Consider the following 21,506-nt stretch of genomic DNA (forward strand, 5'->3'; position numbering starts at 1 on the left):
GGCATACTATATAAAATACATGGACTAATGGAAAAATGAAGGAAGTCTACAAAATGGGGTAGATTTTTCCATAATGCCCTTCTCTGTACATGCTTATGAGACAGTATGGTCTCCTCACCACCATAAGTCACGTCCCAGCTTCCAACATCTCTCCTGCCCACTCGTACTGTTTGAACAACTCGCTGGGATTTTCTTGAAGACCATGGCCATGGTCTGAGCTCAGGGATGGTGTATTCCATAGCTCAGCAGAAGAAATGTGAACGTATGCTCTGGCTATGGATGAACAGAAGGTGGACTTACTTCAGTCTGGATTTGGCATCCATGTTGGGTGAGGCATATTTTTTTTGAGTCCTCTTCATCTTGACCTTTGTTGCTGAGATCTTCCAGTCCATGTTGGTGGATGAAAAAGGAAATCTCAGCATGGTTAGTGATAAGTAGAAGCTGGACTGATGTTAAAGAGATGCTCGTGAGGGAGAAAGTGCATGAGGCTCATGCACTGAAGAGCTGAAAGGAAAGAGCATACCATTTGCTCACCTCCTAATAGTTCATTCAGGACCTGTTACCCACTGGAGTTTGAGAACGAGGTCTTTTTCCTCAAAGGTCACAGAAACTAAGAACACTAGGAAGGTTGTCATCTTAATTGTGGAGGGTGTGTGAGAGCAAGCTGTATATAATGCCCTCTGCTGAACAAGTTGGAGCAGCTATGTAAAAAGCTGCTATAGGAGTTCTCATCAGTCTCCATAAAATAAGGTGTATATAAAATGTGAAAAGTTAATAAAGAACAAATTGCAAACCACCGTCTGCCTCTTAGCCTCTCCGGTTGGAATTCTACAAGCGAAACCCCGCAGCTTAGCTTATGCGAGGCTGTATCACGGGCAGCAGTTATGTAAGGAGGCAAAGAGCAAATTTGAAACAAAGACTTTTCTCAAGTGGGATCACTGCATCCAGGTGAGATCCACCATAGATTCAACAGGTTTTTTTTCATAGATTGTGTAGCATATAGTAATGATGTAATATCACTTTTAACTAGATACTGAGCCCTTTTACTGCTCACCATGTTATGTGATTTAGAAGCCACTAGAAAACTGCTAGTGGGATACATAGAAGCCAGGCCTTGAATGTTTGTGTTATAATTCAGTACAGTTATTTGGAACCCAATTGTGCCCATGTGGGTACTTCAATTCACTATTGTTGGACAAAGGGAAGAAGTCACAAATTATCACTTGGTGCCATTGCATTGCTACTGTTATCAGTCCCCACTGCCCATCCTGTTTTCATTGCCATCCCAAGATATAGCTTACCTCAGAGCTCAGCTTAAGTGGAGTTGCAAGGAGGAATTCCTACAGATCTTGCTTTGGACCCATCTTGTGCTCATGCTCCTCCATGTTGTTTTGCTGCACGTGTGAATGTTTGAGCGCCTTTGACAAATGGATGTGGTTCTTTTCTTCATCTCCCAGGAGATTCACTGAGGCCTTCAGGCTGTAAACTCTTGTGTGGTAGACTGGACTTGTTGAGCAGCGAGAAAGGAATTCCTCAAAGTACTAGAGAGGACAATAGACCTGTTCAGAGCAGGGTTAATAGTACAGGTCCTAAAATCCTATCAGCATCTCATCTAAGACAGGTGGAGCTAAACCAGAGGAGGTAGTTCTTATAAAGCTGATGAAATGCGGCCCGTTGGCTAGTCCAGTTTAGTGCTCAAAAAGAGCTATATATGCTAATGACCAATTTGGACCACACCTCATCGAAACCAAGTGTACCAAGCCCCTCCCTTACATAAGCTTTGGATTCACCCTAAGAGAAACATCACCTTCAGTGTTGAGCTGCGCATCTCTTGGACTTTCTTAGGGGCATCGTCCATGATTTTCAACAGCAACAACACCTGGCACTCCAGGAACCTGAAGAAACCGTGGGTACCAAAGAGGGAGGCATTTGTTCTGCTCACCAGCTGCTCAGCCTTGGTGAAACTGTCTTTGAACAGGCTCCAGCAGTGGGACCTGCCAAACCTCCATCACCCAGAGAGAAATACAAAGAGGGAAAAAAAACCCATCAGATCATGCACTCAGTCAACCCCTTTTCTTGCACCGGTTCTGAGGGACCAGCGGGTTGCCTTGTAGAGCTGCTAACTGTGATGAGACAAACAGGAAAAGAGCCTCCTTATTATGAAGGCTAAAGAGGAACTTTCATGGTGAATAAATAGGGGTTTGCGCTGTTCTCTGTGCAGAGGTGAATATTACCCATATGGTTTATATACCATAGGCAGTTAAATGCCAGTAGCCTCATGTTCATATTAAATGCAATGGGAGTTGCTAGTGCTTGGCCAGTTTGGAAATCAGGCCACTTCTATCAAGGGGCTAAAATGTAAGCACCCAAACTGGGAAGTATTCATTTTATATTTAAAGAAAAATTTGGATGCAGACACATGAGCTTCTACTGCAAAATCTAACATCCTGGCCGCAGGATTCTGCTGCTTTCCATCCACAGGGGAGGCAGGGAATAAATCCCCAACAGGATGGTCTGATCTCATGAGTCTTTTAATTACCAGATAGCCAAAGATGCGTACAGACTCAGCATGATGTTACTCTGACACTTAAGGATGCAGCTGGTTTCATATTGCTTTATGAACTGCAGACACTCCTCAAAGGGTCTGTAATCATACCCTGCAAAAGAAATGGGCATCACAGAAACATTTGCAGCCAGTGGCATTTTAATAGGGCAGCAGAGGAACTATGAGAAGATACAGGAGAGATCTCAGTGGTAGTTTGCATTGGTGTGGGTTGGTGACCGTGTTCGGTGCTTGTCTACACAGGGATGCTCAAAAAACAAAATCCAGATTGACTGAAGGTGCAAACTGAAAACAGCCTAGTTAAACCAAATTAAACTGCTGTGTGGATGCTCTCATTCCAAATTAAAATGGTTGTATTTCTCAACTGTCAAAATAAATTACCCTGAATGAATGAAGAGCGTTTTCATAATACAGTTGAATAGTTCATTTGGATTAATTTTTCTCTTGAGATCTCCATTCAAATCCATCATAAGGTACACTACATCCATCCACACTACAATCTGGAGATGTGACTGCAGCTCTGGACGTTCCTGAACTCATGTTAAACTATCCAGCTTGGTTACCTGTGACAATGCAACTGATAGGAACGTGGCTGCAGTGTCATAAAGCTCAGCTCACACTACCCAGCTAAGTATTTTCAGTGGGACTTGGGCAAGTTTTAAAACTTATGGTGAACACCGTATTGCTGGTAGCTACCCTCTTACCATGCAAGCTAGCTTATATACATCTACATGAATGAACTGCAATCACCCGTCTGGATCCTAAAGTGGACATTCCCACAGAGACTGAATAGTAGCAATGACAGACTCTGTTGGCAAAAGCACCCTTCCAGGCAGATATTAAATGCCTGTTCCCACGAATCCTCTCAGAGGATGCCATCCTCCTTCACAAACCCAAGGCACCACTTACCAGCATCGCAAAGCAGGTCTAAACAGGCTGAATAGAAACATGCCAGGGCAATGATATTCTCCTCTTGAGTAGCAAGTTCCCAGAGCCACTCTAAGACACTGATGCACTGTGTGTACCTACAGGAGGAGATTGAAGGGCTGAGAGTGGGCAAAACACTAATGGTTTAAAATAATGGAATCACAGAATCATAGAAAAGAGTAATTACAAATGAACTCTTGAGAAACAGTCCCCCAAAAGGAACAGTCCTAAAGAAACCCTGACTTCAAGGACAATGATTGCATCAGCCCTGGTCTAACAGAAGCCATGCTAGCTTGTCTACCATACCATTGCTCTCTGGCAGGTTAAAACAAGCCCACATCTTCCCTCTCATTTGCATCCTTCCTTCTTACTGTTTCCAGGACCCATCTTTCATCTCCATCCTTTCTTATACTTCCCTATTTTTCTATCCACACTCATGCAGGCACCTCACTCTGCCTCCTTCCCTTTCTCTTCATACAGCTATTTTTCTAACATGCATATTCCAGCTCTAGCCAGTTAACACAGCAAAATGAAATTATGCTAATACTTGTTCTTCAGGAGTGCAGCTTTGAAGAGAACAGAAAGAACCAAGTAGTGGAGGCTGGTTTCCTGGAGCTGCTCACACAAGAGATGAGCTTGAAAGCCTGTTGAGATAAGAAAGCATCTCTCTCTCTGTGTCCCATGAAACGATTACATCTATGGAACTTTCACCACTAACAAGTGGCCAGAATCGACTTACCCAGCTGGATGGACTGGGTCAGATGACCTAAGCATAGCTTGCTATAAGCCAGCACCTGAGTTAACTGGGCTGTCATTAACAGCCTCTCCCTGATGAGGGTGAAGTTGCATTGGAAGCTTCTTTGGATAGCCATCATTTCATATTTCAGCCATTCATCTTTGTAACCCATATTTTGGGAGAACTGTGAAAAATCCATATATGTTGAGATGACCTAAGGCATTAAAAAAAAAAAAAAAAAAAAAAAAAAGACAGGAAATGCACTCTACTGAAATTCACCAAGCAGCAGAAAGAAAACACGAGGCTGCAGAGGGGAATACAGTGCAACAAGTCAGCCAGGAAAAGAGCCTGGGTGTCTCGAGCAAATAGAGCAACAGCTCTAAGCTGGATGTAGCACCAGCAGCTGGGTGTAGCTCAGAGGACTGCTAACATGGAGGTGTGTTTTACATTGACCCTTAGGGGTGATCTAATTCCCACTGAGGAGCATTAGAAAAACTTAATTTTTCTGATCAAAAAACACCAAAGCAGAATGAATTATGACAAGTTTTGTGCTGCCAAGACTCAGTCTAATGATAACTTCTATTGCAAAAAGTCCTCCCACCCCTGCTTAATTATCCAACTAATCTAATGTCTGCAATGTGAGGAAGCAAATACTTCCTGCCACAAGTTAGCCACATGCCATACATGGTTAGATATTGTAAATTTAGATATTGTTCGAAACTTTCTAGGAGTTTCCTCCTCACTGGGAGTTAATCCCAATGATACCCCCTATACCTGGACTATAAAATACATACTTGCACTTGGTTCTCACACTCCTCTGCCAAATTGATTTCCATCAGGGCTGCCAGCCATGAATACTTCCTGCTGGAGGTAGAATCTAAACTGTAGAGCTTCCAGAGCAAAGAGAGGCAACGGATCTGCTGTTTCAAGACAGCTAATGCCTTCTCACTGTCACACAAGAGAAGACTGAATTAACCGTGAGATCACAGCAATTCAAACACTGCACACTAATTAAATAATAAGAGATCAAGCAAAGGTGCCAGGGCCAGTTAGAAACACTCTTGAACAGAGAGTGCCAATCATGCTTATTTGCATTCAGTTTCCACGGTGATGTGCATGAATATCCATCACGGAACAAAGGCCGAGACCCATCTAACCGAGAGCCTCCTCTTACTCAATGTTCTGGGCCTGACGCTGTCGAGCATGAGATGAAAAGTGCTTTGACTCTTCCAGCAACAATCTGAAGAAGGCTCCAACCCCGGTACTGGGAAATCCCTTATGCAAGAGGCAGAGGGCCCTCTTAATGAGTTTCTTCGCCAATGAGATTTGGCCCAGATTGAAGCAGACCTGTGTGGGGAGCAAAGAGCAAGGTAAACACTCCATGATATCACTGCATCGTTGCACTTTGGGGAAAGAGCCTGGAAGGTGCATGAGACTGAATGGCATACTCGGTATGTTCGAACAAGAGTGTTGAACTGGGGTCCAAATAAAGGGATTGAGCTGCAAAACCAGGGAATAATGAGCTAGCAAGATACAGGGTGAGAGAGAGAGTGAGACTGCACATTTAGATAACACAGCTTTCTGTGGTCCATGCCATATGTGAGCACCTCATAACACTGCAGGAGAGAGGAAAGGTGAAAGCACAGTCCATCATGGCAAGATCCGCCTCTGCAAGGAGATGCTGAACTAAGAGCATTCCCCGGACAGTGGCCAGGAGCAGATGGAGCGTGGGGGTAGGGAGCACACACTGGACCACAGCTCTATGCTAATCCTCGCTGCGCAGCCAGACCCCACTGGGGTGGTTCCCTGCTCCCTTGGTGAGGGAAACACTGGAAGCGAGTGTGGTTAGACCACAAAGCCAAGCGGGCTTCTGTTTTTCTTTCATTATTGTTAATACGGCAACAGTAAGGAGAAAGGGGTGTGGGGGCCCCGATGATGTTCCCTAAGTGTTTGGGCAGGGGACAAATAAGCTCTTAGGGAGAGACAGGCAGTACCCTTAGGAAGCTTAGCATCTTTGCACAACCTCCTTAAAGGTCTAACTTGCTTCTTACCTCTCCCTTGAGGCTGCAGAAGATGGCTTCCTCCAACTGGCTGACCTTGAATTTGTGCATCTTTTGATATGGGAGCATCTTTAACACGGGCATTTTCTTCTGGCTGGTAGCTTTTTCCAAATAAAAGTATGCCTCAAAACAGAGAAAGATATTGTGAGATAGAGCCATTCTTTGATGAGAGCACACACCCCTGATTCCCCTACTGAGAGGCCAGAAGAAGCTTGTCCAGGGTCAGTTTTAGTGTTGGGTCAAATGGAGAAGCAGGAATTCATATACAGGGAAGCTAACTCACCATGTAATTGTTGGATAAATATAAGGAAGCAGCTGCAGACTCCAGGAGATAATAAAAGGCCATGGGTCTGTCATCCATCATCATGTAATGGTGTGCTAAAGCATAGACCACTGATGCCACAGCCTCTCTACATTCACAAGGTGCAAGGTTCCTGGCTTCCACTTGCCCCCTTTCATGATCTTCAAGAATCTTACCCACTCTGTCCAGGAACTCTTCCTCAACCCTGTGGAAATAGAGGATACTGGGAGAGGTTGCTACAACCCAGTTTAATATTGCCAGTGGATTCTACTGGGTGGAACTCATGAGGGTGAGGAGCTCAGTAGCCAATATTAGTACATGGTTGCCACCTACTGCAGAGATACCCAGCACACATGATAAATTAAATAGACAAATTATTTCCCTTCCTTTAAATTATCCAACATCCGCTCCCCCTCCACACACACATTAAAGTAAGATCTTCAGTAGCCAAAAATACAACCATGAAAGGAAGGAAATTCTTGTCCTCAAGGCACTGGACTGAGGCTCAGAAGATGCACAATACCTTTGGAAAAAAGCAGCAGTAACTTTATTTCACAGCTCTGATCCAAAGCTTCCCGGTGCCAAAAGGAGTCTGCCCATTGACTTAGCGAGCTTTAGATTGGAGCTCAGTGGAGGCAGACCTGAACGAGTGGCTGGACATAAGAAGTTTTATTCCTTGATATCCAGCCCTTGTTTCTTAAACAAGCCAGCCCAAAGACTGAACTGGTTCTTTGATTATCCAAGTGGTCCAGGATTCTCCATACAGTACCTGAGATGATCGTCTGGCAAACCCTGCTTATTCGTGAATGACTTTGCCCTGTTCTGTACATTCTCTGAAAAGAAAGATGAAAATAACAGTAGTAACAACAAGAGTAACAAATAAGCTGAATGAACCATGTTCTGGCTCCCTGCAGTTCTTATTTCCTAGGGTCACTTAGCTTACAGGGTTTTGTTTTGTTTTGTTTTTTTACTTACTTTTGTGTTGCACCCTGTTAAATAACTGGTAAAATGCACCTCAGGGAAAGGTATGAAGTGATAGCTTATTTCTTTATAAAGTCTGTAAAATACTTTGAGAAAGATGAAATATAAAAGTGATAAGAGATCTGGCCTCTAAAGTCAAACTTTGCTGTTAATTTTTCACCACTGCATTGGTTAGCAGTGTTCATATTCGAAGTTGAAGTCAGAAGAACATGGTTGAAATCACAGAAAGGGAGGCAGAAGGCCGAGTGCATTGGCTAAGGTACTAGTCTGAGATCCTAGACACCCATGTTCAATTCCCTGTTTAGCCACAGAAAAGTTACTTAATCCTTTTGTTCTTCATTTGTGCAGCATCAGTCTGGTTAAGATCATGAGGTTCTCAGATCTCATGATAATGGGAGCCATGCAAACAGCTAAATGACAATAGAAAAGTTAATACATGTCTTTCTACACAAATTGTTGTTCTGTCTGCCTGAGCAAGGGGATTCTACCTTCATGCAAGGCTGCAGGAGCGTCTACGGTGAGCTCCTCCCTGAGGGAGACATCAGTCCTCTCTACTACACAACCTGAATGTTCAGTTTCCTGACCTGTAATAGAAAAGATAAAGAACTCCTCTGTATCTGAAACGTTTCATACAGACACTTTCTTGCTGTAACAGTGACTGAAGTTTTGCTAGGAATCAGGTCTCCCTATTGCAAACAATTATCTTTATACTTATCTGTGCATCTGGTAAATATGTTCAAGAAGCACCGACTGTCCACTCCATCCCATTACATTACACTCAGCCATGGAGCTGCCTCCAAGACTGACCTATGTATGGGGACCTTTTGGATATTTAGGACATTATAAACTCGCCATGAGCCTGGTGCAGTCAGCCAGTGGATGACTGAGCTCTATACTGGCCATCTAAGAAGGATCATAGTTGGAAGGTTAGCTGGAGGTTCAGGTCTTCCAGCTTTCTTTTGTTTGACAAAGGTAGGGAACTCACTTGCAGAGTTCTGGAAACTGGAGATTTCAGATAGAGAAGCAGCACCTTACAGGATGTAAGACTTGACATGTCACGAGACTACCAGTCACTCAATACATTGAAGTTTTATGCGCCAGGGTACTGCAGGTATCGTCTCTTTTTATAGGATAATCTAATGCACTGGCATGAGTTACCATCTCTAGACATGCATCACTCTACAACACAGTGCCCTTCAACATGTCATCTATCCCACTGTGACATTTCTGAAGTGCTAACCTTCTGGATTTCAATATTTACCTTGTGCATGAAGAGCTTCAAGCCTCTTCAGATTCTCTTCAGGAACCAGCAGCACCTTGTCCTTATTCTCACTGCCTGGTCCCCATAAGGATAAGTCTACATTGCAGTGTAAAGGAAGTAAGGAAATAAAGTCCCCTCCACCACAGCTGTTACATTTGTGAGCTTTACAGTCTAGAAAGACGGTGCATCTGTCATGCAAGGCCCTCTTCTGATCTTCTAGCAGTAGCTCATAGGCTCCTTCCCGTAGAAGGGGAGCACAGAATCTCAGAGCCCTCCCCTGGTTTTTCAGACCGAAGTGAACAGCAGCTCCAATATCTGGAAAGCAACAAGTATTTCTCCATCATGCCACTGGCTTAAAATCTCTTTCACTGAAAGCCACCCAGACTGGCTGTTCTTCCGGCACCATTACATGATGATGGATGGAAGCCTGAGGAAACCAGGATTTTTTCTACTTGTTTCCAGAAGTGCTACAGCCCCTGATGTGAGTGTATCCAGACGGTTGCAGATCCTCATGCACAACTCTGAGGATTCTCAGTGCAATTTCCCCACTCCCATAAACACGGAAAAGGAAGATAAAAAAGGGGTCACTTGAGCTGGTCAGTGACTACTGAAATTATATGTGAGCAGGGATTCATCCAGGCTCCATTGATTTCACTGAGTCCTAGACCAGGCACAAAATAGTCTCTTTTACTTACTGGTGCCAGCATAGGGCCCAAAGAGAGATGAACAAAGCACTGCAAAAACGTTCCCAAGAAAACTAGAAATAAAAGCCCTGCTTACCTTCAGCTATATCTGATCCCATTGTTCGTGTCACCGGGGAACCCAGATGTGTGCGTAAGTGTTCCCAGCCTCTCTTTTTTCCTACAAACTCAAATACACGGGAATTTATCAGGGTCCTGAGGGTATTCTCCATTTTCTCACTTGTCCATGCCGGAAAGATGAAGAGCAGCAGCTCCACAGTAAAGATATGGCCAATGACAGCTGCACATTTAACCAGTATCTGCTCAGAAGGGCTGAAGCTGTCCAGCTGGAGCACAGCAATCTCTGTAAACATAGAGAATCAACAGATAACTAACTATCTGCTATTATTATATCTGTGTGCAGCACACTATTCAGCCACCATATCTCTCTGTAGAACATCCTAAACAGTGACTCGCCTGTTCTCACTTATTTTTACACTGAGAAAACTCCATTGACTTCAGCGACTGGCAAAAGTGAACCAGGCCTGAAGCTTGGTCTCTAATAAGCAAAGGCAGGTAAAGCTAAAAATTCACACTATGTGGGAGCCTGCCCATTCCGGCCTATGGTGATAGTTGTTCTGTGCGATAAATAACTCCTGTGTAAGGGGAGGCGTGAGTCTAGGATTCCAGCCCTCCTCTCATCTGCGGGTTTTCAGAGAACATCATATGCTCATAGTTGGTCAGCGGCAGCATAAACCAAGTCCAACTCAGGTGCAGAAGTCCTGTCTGAGTTCCCAGACCCCTCTTTATGAAGTAAAGCACTCAAGGAACTTCCTCCCTGCCTCAGGAAAATGTGCTTGCTTACCCTTACCTAAAGCATTCAAAGGAATTTCCAGAGCGAAATTATGTACTGGGCTTGAATTCATAGATGCTAGGGTCAGAAGGGACCTCAACAGAACATCGAATCCGACCCCCTTCCCTGGGCAGGAAAGGGCGCTGGGGTCAGATGACCCCAGTCAGATGACTATCCAGCCTTTTCTTAAAGACCCCCAAGGTAGGGGAGAGCACCACCTCCCTTGGAAGCCCATTCCAAATTCCGGCCACCCTTACCGTGAAGAAGTTCTTCCTGATGTCTAGCCTAAATCTGTTCTCTATCAGTTTGTGACCATTGTTCCTTATTATCCCAAGAGGTGCCCTGGTGAACAGAGCATCTCTGGTTCCTTGCTGCACCCCCCTAATGAATTTGTAGGTGGCCACAAGATTACCTCTCAGCCTTCTCTTGCAGAGGCTGAAAAGATCCAGGTCCCTCAGTCTCTCCTCCTAGGGCTTGGCCTGCAAACCCTTAACCATATGAGTGGCCTCCTCTGGACCCCACCCCACCCCAAGGTTATCCACATCCTTCTTAAAGTACGGCGCCCAAAACTGGACGCAGGACTCCAACTGTGGTCTGGCCAATGCCGCATAGAGGGGAAGTATCACCTCCTTGGTTCTATTTGTCATGCATGTGCTGATGCATGATAAAGTGCAGTTAGCTTTCCTGATGATTTTGTCACACTGATGACTCATGTTCGTCTTGGAGTTCACTATAACTCTAAGATCCCTTTCCACTTCTGTGCTGCTGAGACGGTCACTTCCCAGCCAGGAGGTGTGCTGGATATTTTTACACCCTAAGTGTAGCACTCTGCATCTGTCCTTGTTGAACTGCATCCTACTGTGTACTGCCCACTTTTCTAACCTGTCCAGGTCTGCCTGCAATCATTCCCTATCCTCCAGTGTGTTCACTTCACCCCACAATTTAATATCATCCGCAAACTTGGACAGAGTACACTTCATGCCCACATCCAAGTCACTGATAAAGACATTGAAGAGCACAGGTCCAAGGACCGAGCCCTGCAGGACCCCACTGCCCAAATCCTTTCAGGTCGATACCGACCCATCTACTACCACTCTCTGAGTGTGACCCCCAAGCCAATTTGCCACCCACCAGACTGTGTAATCATCTGCTGTGAATTGATTTAAGGTACATTGTAAATGATTTTTCAAGTTCATTTTGGCATGTACTTAGATAATGCCTATCACTCAGGAGACCTGGGTTCAATTCTCCACCAGATTTCCTATGAGGCCTAAGGGAGGAGGCACTTCAGTCTGCCTGGCTGTGTCTACACGAGACGCTTACTACACAGTAGCTCATTACTACTGTCCAGTAGTGTCATGAGGCACAAACTGTAACACAACACTACTGCACAGTAGTAATGAGCTACTGCACAGTCAATGTCACCATGGAGCTATGTGGGGACACTACTGGGCAGTAATGCCAGTTATGGCACAGTTGTTTAGTACTTGGGTCTGCAAGTAGTATTTAATGACTGCACAGTAGCAACTGCGCAGTCAGTGTCTCATGTAGACATGGCCCCTGTTTCTGAATTACCCATCTTTCAGTTGGGGACAGCAGAGCTCTTTTATACCAGGGGAGTGGGGATGCTGTGAGACATTAAAGAGAGCAAGGAACTTGGATATGTGGCAATAGCAATATGGACTGTTTGAGTACCTCAGACAAATCCCTGGAGCCTTGATCCAACCCACCTGGAACTGGTCAGAGACATGCGAGTGAAATGGCTGTAGAAGGAATACATGAGGTGCAAGGAGCTGGGGAATGAAATCTCCCTGAAAGGTTGTTTTAGTCAGTGTTAATGGAAAGGGGCTGCTGCTCATCACCACCTGCATTGCTACTTTGCTAGAATGAGAAATAACACTAAGCAGACTGACGACCCAAGAGATATTTCAAGACATTTCCTTAGGGGGTGGAAGGGAAGTCCAGGGCTTGGGAAACTAGCCTGGGACTCAGTTCCCAGCTCTGCCGTAGGCTGTGTGCAGCCTTGGCAGGTCATTGAATCACTTTCCGGTCCTTAAGATGTGGATGATAGCATTTCCCTGTCTTGCAAGGATACTGCAGGGCACCCAGACCGTACCCCAAGAACACAACAGTGCCAAGAGAAGGCAGGTAAGGGAAAAGAGTTCCATAGAGTTCCATTTGAATCATACATCCTTTATAGAAAGCTGCATGTTGGCTTGTCTAGCAGAGTCCACAGACTTTCCGATGCAGTTTTTGTGCCCCTCCCCCCCACCATGTTGAGCTCCAGATTTCACTGTGCTACAGCCCCTGTGTCATTTGTCTTTGGAAGCGTATGCAAGGAGTACCCCAGACCTGTTGCTCACCCTTCAGCCTCGGTGGGAGCAGTATGGTATCCAAGTTGACACCTTTCTTGACTCTACAGGTGTAAAGCTCTCTCTCCTTGACAAGAGGCACTTTGTATGGTATCGATGTGATGGCAATGACTGCAGGGGGAGAAGAAATTGTATAGCAGCATGCTACAATGGCACAGTTGGAACTATGAAGTACTGTGAAACTATGAAGTAAGCAGAGCTGTAGAACATGCATTGGTCTATTTATCTTATTACAGTGATCTAGAACAAACTTGTCTTTCTTTGCTCTGCATTTCTTCTACCAGCCACAAAATGGAAACTGCAAGCACTCAAACAGCACATAGACTGATAGGCCTGGAGCCAGTTTAATTTCACAAAAAGCCGCCCCACCCCAGTAGCCTTTGCTGAAATGCCATTTGTTTCTTCTTACAAGCTACCGCCCCTCAAATAATGACACCAGCAATAGTAAACAGTAAGAGGACCATTTTTCTCTCTCTGGTAGAGAGTTCATATTACTAAACAGCTCCGTTGCATCATCTATTATGCCCCCTTCATTGAGAATGACACCTGTACTGACCTAGAAGAAGGCTGAAACAAAGATAGAGAGGACCAAATGTACTGTTACTTGTAGCTGGGTGAAACGTTATGAGAATTAGTGTTAAAAAATAGCCAGAAACTGATGGTGTGATGATTTCAAAAAGCTGCCTTTGTGCCAAAACCATTTTGCTGAGCCTCAGTTAGGAGACATTCAGACTACAAGCTGAATAGGACACAACAAATCCTATTCTACATAGGTTCTGAGACTGTTTACTATGTTTGAGTGCCTTCAATAGCATATCAAGTGGCCTGATTAACATCTGTCACACCTGTGACAGCAACACCTTCTGGCTGCTTGGCTAGATTTGAGCTAGTGACACAGAAGTGAAAGGCTTTCTGTTTCACTAGGCACCACCTACCCATCCAGTCCAAGCCTCTGAAAGGTCTAGATAATATAAAACGGGGACGTAGGCAAGAAGTCTGAGCCTGCTGGCTAGGAATAGAGTTATGGCATTTGAGTATCTTACCAGACAGGTTAGACCACTTGTTTTCTTCTTTTTCCTCATCTGGGATGTGACAGATCTGAAGAACATCACTGGCAATGAGATTCACCGATAACTCCTCACAGTAGAGAGGGACCCCAAAGCTTCTTTGTATAAGGAACCTTAAGAAAATATTTTAAAAGTCCTCAATTCCTAATGTAAGCATCTTCTCATTAACACACTTCATGCATTAATATTTAGTTGACTTGGTTTGGCATTTTTTTTCTGTTCATGATTCACCATTTATCAGAAAAGAGAAATGAGCAATAAAAACTAACATCCTGGACTATCTGATTGGCCCAGGCATGATGGGAATGACCAAGACAGGAAGTGCTCTCCAGATTAAGGACTGCCCCAAATAGCATGTCTGTGTTAGATGACAAATTGAAAAAGTTAAACACACAAGGAGAGCTTTAAGTATTTTTTATACTCCAGCAGATTCTTGTCCCTGGGCCTGATTCAGGTACACCCATAACCCATGTGTCGCTTTAAATTTCTGCTTAGCTCCACAGAAGACAGTGAAATTGAAGTAATCATTAAAGGGGAGCAAGTGCTTAAATGACTTCCTTAAGTGGATCCCACACAAAGAATAATACAAAGGCATATTTTAAACAGAAGTGTAAAGACACCAGGGTTATATTCCCAACGTTACCATCGTCTGCTATGTGGCATAGGGCAAACCACATAATCCCTTGCACGTGTAATCCATTTAGGATTTTAAATAGTTTAAATTGCCTGGAAATTCCCTTTGCAATTCCCTCCTTAAATCATGTGCAGCCAATCTGGTAAATAGCAGGAAGACAGAACAGGAACATGGAGCAAAGCCAAGGGATTTATCTGTATTCATGTCCAATGCTTAAGTTACTGTTGGAAAGAGCTGAATGCCTTTGTAATCAAACAATATGTAATGGGTAGAGGCTATTCCCACTGGCCATCAGATGGCATGGCCCTTTCTGCTTTCATGGATCATCAGCTTTGTGATGTCCTTGTGGATTTACCACCCCATTCCTCCCCTTCCCAAATCTAGATAGAAAAAGACACTTGCATTTTCAGCTCTTGGGGGATGCTGATCACTCCCAGGACCTGACAGGCCATCTCTAGGATCAGGGAAAGTTTCAGCTCGCAGAGGACAACAGTAGTGGTCTTGGGGCTCTTCAAAATACTTTTTGCAGAAAAGCAGGGGATGAGCTGCTTAGAAGGGAAAGGAACCAATGACATGACTATCAAGACAGGGACATGCGAGAGGAGATGTGCCAAAAAGTCCCATGAGGCAGGATCAATGTAATGAGCTTCATCAATGATAAAAATGAGGGTTGTTTCCTTTGCTGCCTGGAGAAGAAAAGAAGGGGATGACCATGTTAAGCCACACTTCAAGCTGAGAGAAGAAGAGAACAGAGAAAGACAGAGATGTGCCTCAGGTTTATTTATTAATTGCCATCATCTTCCACCTCAAATCAAAATCTCTTCCCCTGCCCCAGTGGAACCCAAAAGTTAAAACTTAATGGGCTAATTCACCAGCTGTCAGTATAGGTCCATTGAAGTCGATGCTGAGGTCCAGTTAAACCCCCGAGAATCTGCTGCTTCATTGCTAAACCAGCCTTTACCTTGTGGGGACACGAATTCCCCACCAAAGATACAAAGACTCAAGATGGAAAATCTGGACAGTTCTGTATGGAACCATGGATGGGACTTTGAATGCATCCAGCTGATTGACACCCCAGCTGATTGAGGAGCACAAATCTCAATGATCTTTTTTCATAGAACGCGTGCTCCTAAATCACATAGGTACTTTTGAAAATCCCTCCCAAGTCAGGAGCAACCATCACTGAGCACCTCAGCTTCAGGGGATCTTGCGGAGTTCTTGGGGAAGGTGGCCTGGGTGGATGGCTATTAGAATCCCTTAAAAGGTAGCTGATTGCTAACACTGCCTATAGCCTAGTTCAGGTTTCACTCTGCCTGCCTCCTAGTAGTGTCAAGGCCACAGACAGATGGGGACAAACCTGCTGCAGGCCTAGCTGACAGCTGGCTCTTTAGTTTTATGCAGTAGAATTTTATGCTTTTAGATCCACAACCCCAGATTCAGTCCCAACTATAAAAAAAAATCTACCACGGGGAACAGCATAACACCTTCAAGTCTAACATGTCCCTTGTGCCTAGTCTGAGGCATCTGTTCCTTCCATTTCCACAGTGATGGGGCTCACTCACCTTCTGCAGGACTTTGAGGAAAAGCTTTTCTACTTCTTGTTGCTTTGTCTCATTACTCATGTGAGCAGCCTCAGCTGACATGGGGAACTGGTCAGGAAGAGAAAGGGTATTTAGCAACAGCAGCTGCAGGCTTAAAAGTAATGCACACTAACATCAGTCTGATGAAGAAGAAATTTCTGGTGTAACATGACAAATTCGCTCTTTTCCTAGCTTTATTTTAAATAGTGCTTTCTGCTAGATAAATTCAGAGCCAGGGGAAAGACATAAGCAGCACAGAGCAAAATGAAGAAATAAACAGAAGTCTATTCTTGTAACCTGCTTATGCACACAGGATTATGTCCCAGACAGCAAATTGTTTCCCCATTACCTTCACAAGGAACTGATCATTCAGGAGGCAGTAGAGGTTCTCGTCCACCAAGCCAGTGAGTTTGCTCTGAAGGACATCTTTTCTGTTGTAAGGTCTACAGGCACTGATCCCAAAGAATATAGCCATAAGTGACCAGACGGCACTGAAAGACTCCTGGATATCTACTTTGGTTAGCTCTAGACATGTCACCCTGTGTTAAATAGGAAGGTAGCTGAGAAAAATCTTCTCTGCAGTGAGAACATGCTAGGAAAGAGTATGCAATTATAGCTCCAGTTTTACCTTATCTTATAAATGAAAAAAAATCAGATCTATTTGGAGATCTTTAATACAAGAGGTCTGCTTCCATATCTGGTTTCTGCCCACATGTTAAACACCGAGGCTAACAAGTGAGCTTATGAACCATCTCCTGGTTATTAAACTAAGATGAATCAGCCTTATAGTTCCCGATGCCTCCTCGTGGCTGGTTAGAGAAAACAGTACAAGAAAACGATGGATAAGACTTCAAGCCTGGTTTTATAAAGCTTCCTCTAAGCATCTTATCAAGCTACTTCAAAAAGGCCTGCTTCCAACGTTGATTAGTCATTTCACTGATAGGCACATCATCTAGAACCCACATTGAACAGGCAGCAGGGGGCATCTCTTAAGGATATGCACGTAACACAGCATAGGATTTGATGATGATAGCAATTCATAAATTTTAAGGCTAGAATAGACTTAATTACTCTAACCTCCTAACCAGAGAAGCTCACCCAGTGATTTTTTGTATCAAGCTTATAATTTTTGTTTGAGCTATTTATTGCATAGCTTTCTGAAAAAACACCCAATCTTGATTTAAAATATGCCCCACCTCTTGTGGCTGGTTTTTGCCAACACAGGGGCAGGGAGCAGAAACAGCCACAGCAAATGGAAAGGAACCGAGTTAATGTAACTGTTGATACAGATGGTCACACAAAAGGATCTCTGTCGTGGCTGGGAGCTGACTAATCCTCCCTTACTGTAACTACAGGGAATAGGGTTGTTATATCCAGAACTGATACCTCAGTTGTGAACCAGTGAAGGTTTTCGCATAACATTACATGCTGGACATACATTCAAATGCTGAAAATTTGACCTTGCATTTCTGCTGAGAGCCACTACGTAGTTACACTGAATGGCTGTGATGGTTTTATAAAAAATTTGCACTGCAACTATCATTTATGATAGCCTTAGCCATTGAAAGGGCTGATCTGGCTTTGTGGCTGAGTGGTTGCGGTGAAGAGATTCTGATAAATATGAAAGCCACCCTAGTAAATGCCTTCCCCCTCAAAGACTAAAACAGTTGCACTTGTGATTTACATATACCTCTGAGTTCCTGTCAATAAGACTCTGCATTAGGGTAAGGAATATATTAGGTGTAGCACACTTCAAACAAGGGATGAGGAGCTATTGCAGAAGTTGGCAATTGGAATAGAAGCAGTTGCTAAAATTTAGAGAATTAACCTGTGATTGTCCTTCTGGGCTGAGTAGTTTATTTCAGCAAGTAGTCGGCTTTTCCCATAGCCTGACGCTCCTTCATATACTAAAACGTGGCCTTCTTTGCATCTCAAAAATAACCGCAGCGTGGTCCAGAAAGTTGTGATCTCGGTCTCTCGACCTTCCAAAAGAAATGTATTTTGTAAGTGGTAAATTGTTTCTTCCAACCCAACAGGACTAGAAGCAGCTGTCTGAAATTCCCTTATGCATCAGCCATCTAGGCATTGCTCAAGAGATACCAGAGAAAATAAACACTCTTTTCATGCTTGGGGCCTAAGCAAATCCTTTCTCAGTTTTCCCAGATGCTCCTGGCTTAGAGATCTGAGTTCTGGTTTTTTTTTTGGCATGGCAATACAAGGCCGTGCCATCAGCCAGAGGTGCAAGCTTGTGACTCTCTCACATTATAGGCCCTTGTATCACCACCTCTGTTTGAAGCAAGGGTGCTTTGCAAGCCACCTGTCTGCTAGCCAACACCCCCACCACTGCAGATGGGGATGGCTGAACTGTGGACATCTGACAATGGGTGGTAGTGAAAATCAGAAATAAACTTTTGCTTTAAACACAAACGTATGGATATGACTTTTCCTGGTGCTAGTCCAGGGGCAGGCAATTATTTTGGGCAGAGGGCCACTTACTGAGTTTTGGCAAGTCATCGTGGGCCTCATGACAGGCAGCCCAGGGCAGATAAATATTAATTTTCTAAATTTTTTTAAGGGCCCTGTGGGCTGGATAGAATGGCCTGGTGGGCTGCATCTGGCCCTCGGGCCACATTTTGCCCACCCCTGTGCTAGTCAGTAGAAACTCCCTTTTTTATTTACATCCTTTCCTCCTTCCTCACCTTGGGGAATATTTTGCATGCTATTAAAGCTGTGAGAACCTATTATTCACTTACCTAGTAAGGGTTGATTTGCATCTCTCTCCTTGGTAAAGCCCGACTTCGCAACCATTCTAAAAGGAGAGGGGGCAGAAAAGGAAGAATTAACCTAGTCTGGATGATTTTACACTGGAAAATAAATGAAAACAGAAGAGAGACTATCAAGAAGGGCTATAAGGCTCTTCTCTTCACCTCCAAGTAGGCAGAAGAGCTTGATAGGCTCATGCGTTGGCAATCCATTCTTAATCCCAATGAAAATGCAGGAGAGCCAGAGAATACTTGAGACTGTGGCTCGGGTAAGACCTGTGCTTTTCAGCATCTTCCTTATCAGGACCCTTTTCCATACTGGCATGGCTGCCATTTAGCTGGGATCAAGCCAGGACACATCTTTTTCCCACCCACCCCCCTGCCACAAATGGCAAACGCAGGATGGTCACAACCTCCTGACACCTGTTTTCAGGCTTCCAGGGGTTAAAGAAAGTTTGCTCCTCTCCCTTGCTTTGTAGTGAAAAGAACCCACAGCTGCAGCTTACGGGTTTTTCTTTCTGCCAAGATATTCATACATGACTTCAGAGGTCACAGCATCATTCATCTCCTTGTCTGGAAGCTTTTTAAAGAAACGGCTGGGCAGCCCAGATTTTGAATAAGTCACTTCATCACAGGCTATCAGCCCCGGATACAGCATCAGCATCCTGGCAGCCATCTGTACCTTTGAGCCAACAACTAGCAAGAGAGCACAGGGAAAGGCAGTGAGAGAGCTCATGAATCCCTATGCACGCACAGGTGACACAACAGAGCTCTATCGTACCTGTGTAGTCGTGTCTAGAAGGATGGCCAACCACTCCACAAAACACTTGTCCACTTGTAATCCCAATGGAAACAAGCCTGAAATACAGCCAAAGCAGTCCCATTGATTCTGTCTTGCCAAAACACCCAACAATAGCTGAATCTTTTTCCCTCTTCATGTTTTATTAGTGATCTAAGGCCACTACGGGACTTGCCACTACTATTTAGGGCTCTTATAAATAGGATTGCCTCCTTTATCAACTAACCAACACTCCAATGATTTCAATCACTATTATCATGTGCTGATCTTGGAGCAGATGTGGTTTCAGACCCCCTGTTTGTTGGAGACCAGAGATGTCGTGACACTGGAGCAATCTTTTCCCAAGCAGTAATCGATTATTTCTCTTACAAAACACCAAGAGAACATTCAGAGCTACAACCGCAAGGTTTGAAAAATCCCCAGGGATTTTACTTAAGATGCAAATGTTCATATATCATAATACAAGGCAATTTAGCAGGGGGTAGAAAAGTTTTCTTTCTGGGACAGACTATTTCAGCATCGCGGGGTTTCTTGCACAATCCTCTGAAGCAAATGGTGCTATTTGTGGATATAAAAAAAATGGACAGGCCATTCATAAGTCCGGTAATTCATATGTCCCTAATATATTTATTTTCAGATGCTGCCTCGTTATTTTTATTCCAAGCATGAGTGATGTTGTCACTATCCAAGACCTCCAGCAGCGCTACACAGCTCCACTTAACCAAGCCCTGTTTGCTCAGAAAACAGTCAGTGCCATTCACAATGGGAGGTTAAAACAAATGAACCTTTTCCCCTAAAACTAAAGTCCTGGCAGTTGACATACAACAGCACCTTGGACAGAAGTTGAACTTGGAGAAAATAGACTAAATTAAATTAGCTTGAAAACAGACTTAAAAGATAAGGCAGAAAGGGGACCCAAAGTTCCTCAAAGTTGTACATCACCTTTCTCTCCTACCACAAATTTGTCCTCGAACATCCCCCAACCGTCATCATAGGAGAACCTGTGCTTTTCTTTAGCATGATGTGATGTTTCTTGGGCAACCCACCACAAAGAAAATGTCATTAACCACTAAGATAGCTAGTCTCCCCAGAAGATAACAACCAACTACTGCTGCCAGCTAACAGGGTTCCTCCACCAACTCAAATGACAGACATTTGTCCTGTAGTGCTGACGGTGATGAGCTGAATCCCTGCTAATGACCCATGCACTTACTTGAGTTTCATGTGATTTTCAGAGAAGAGATCAGAGATTCTCATTGCAGTATCTAAGACCCGAGTACTCTCATCCATCCTTTTATCACTTGGCAGTCCAAAAACGCACAGAAATGTGCAGCACTGCTTTGGAGAACAGAGACGAGGTTTCCATTAGCATATGATCAGTAGGTTAACAGGATATGCTAAAAAAAATTAAACCAGTTGTGCCTTGCACTAGTACAAGTATCAGGGTCTCTCTCAAATTCCAATTAATTTGCATTCTAATGAGCTATTAAAATGGCGTATTGCGCATATGCTCACAAAGAAGTCAGAAACCAATGGAGATGAGAAAATGGATGTTCTGGCGATTAAATAGGCTAGGCCAAGACTCAGGAGATCTAGATTCAAATCCCAACCCTGCCAAATCTCCTGTATGACTTTGGGCAAGTTATTGCATCTCTCTCTGCTCCTCAGCTGCCCATTTATTTAAAAAAAAAAATAGGGATGGATATTTCTTTCCTCCCTTCCCTTGTATAATTTAACTGGTTGCTCCTTAGACTAGGACAGCATCTTACTATCTGTATGCCCAACATCTAGCACAAATGATTCCCAAATCTAACTTGATGCTCCTACCTGCTTCTATGAGATAAATGAACAATAAAAAGTACTGCCTCAAAGTACCATGTACTTATCTCCCTTTGCTTCACAAACCTCAGGTGTTTCTTACTCTCAAGCA

At 44.0% G+C, this 21,506-nt stretch overlaps 1 protein-coding gene and 1 long non-coding RNA gene across 2 annotated transcripts; both read right to left on the reverse strand.

Annotated features, from left to right (window-relative positions):
- Positions 1-6: 6 nt before the first annotated feature.
- Positions 7-16,505, reverse strand: LOC102371480 (adenylate cyclase type 10-like). Its single transcript, XM_025205885.1, has 20 exons — positions 16,365-16,505; positions 15,998-16,084; positions 14,838-15,121; positions 13,778-13,914; positions 12,726-12,845; positions 9,610-9,873; positions 8,830-9,144; positions 8,057-8,152; positions 7,357-7,420; positions 6,570-6,792; positions 6,278-6,409; positions 5,401-5,573; positions 5,021-5,174; positions 4,230-4,440; positions 4,038-4,134; positions 3,473-3,588; positions 2,540-2,657; positions 1,808-2,003; positions 1,302-1,541; positions 7-504 (listed from the first exon to the last, which is right to left on the reverse strand). Exons 1-19 carry the CDS (start codon positions 16,488-16,490, stop codon positions 1,341-1,343), a joined length of 3,114 nt encoding a protein of 1,037 aa, XP_025061670.1. The 5' UTR covers positions 16,491-16,505; the 3' UTR covers positions 7-504; positions 1,302-1,340.
- A 1,344-nt stretch (positions 16,506-17,849) lies between these two features.
- LOC112550508 lies at positions 17,850-19,589 on the reverse strand. The gene is made up of 3 exons (XR_003094399.1): positions 19,284-19,589; positions 18,769-18,824; positions 17,850-17,997 (listed from the first exon to the last, which is right to left on the reverse strand). It is a non-coding gene; the product is annotated as an uncharacterized LOC112550508 (long non-coding RNA).
- Positions 19,590-21,506: the final 1,917 nt, after the last annotated feature.

The sequence above is a fragment of the Alligator sinensis genome, unplaced genomic scaffold, assembly GCF_000455745.1.
Source record: "Alligator sinensis unplaced genomic scaffold, ASM45574v1 scaffold872_2, whole genome shotgun sequence".
Taxonomy (NCBI): domain Eukaryota; kingdom Metazoa; phylum Chordata; order Crocodylia; family Alligatoridae; genus Alligator; species Alligator sinensis.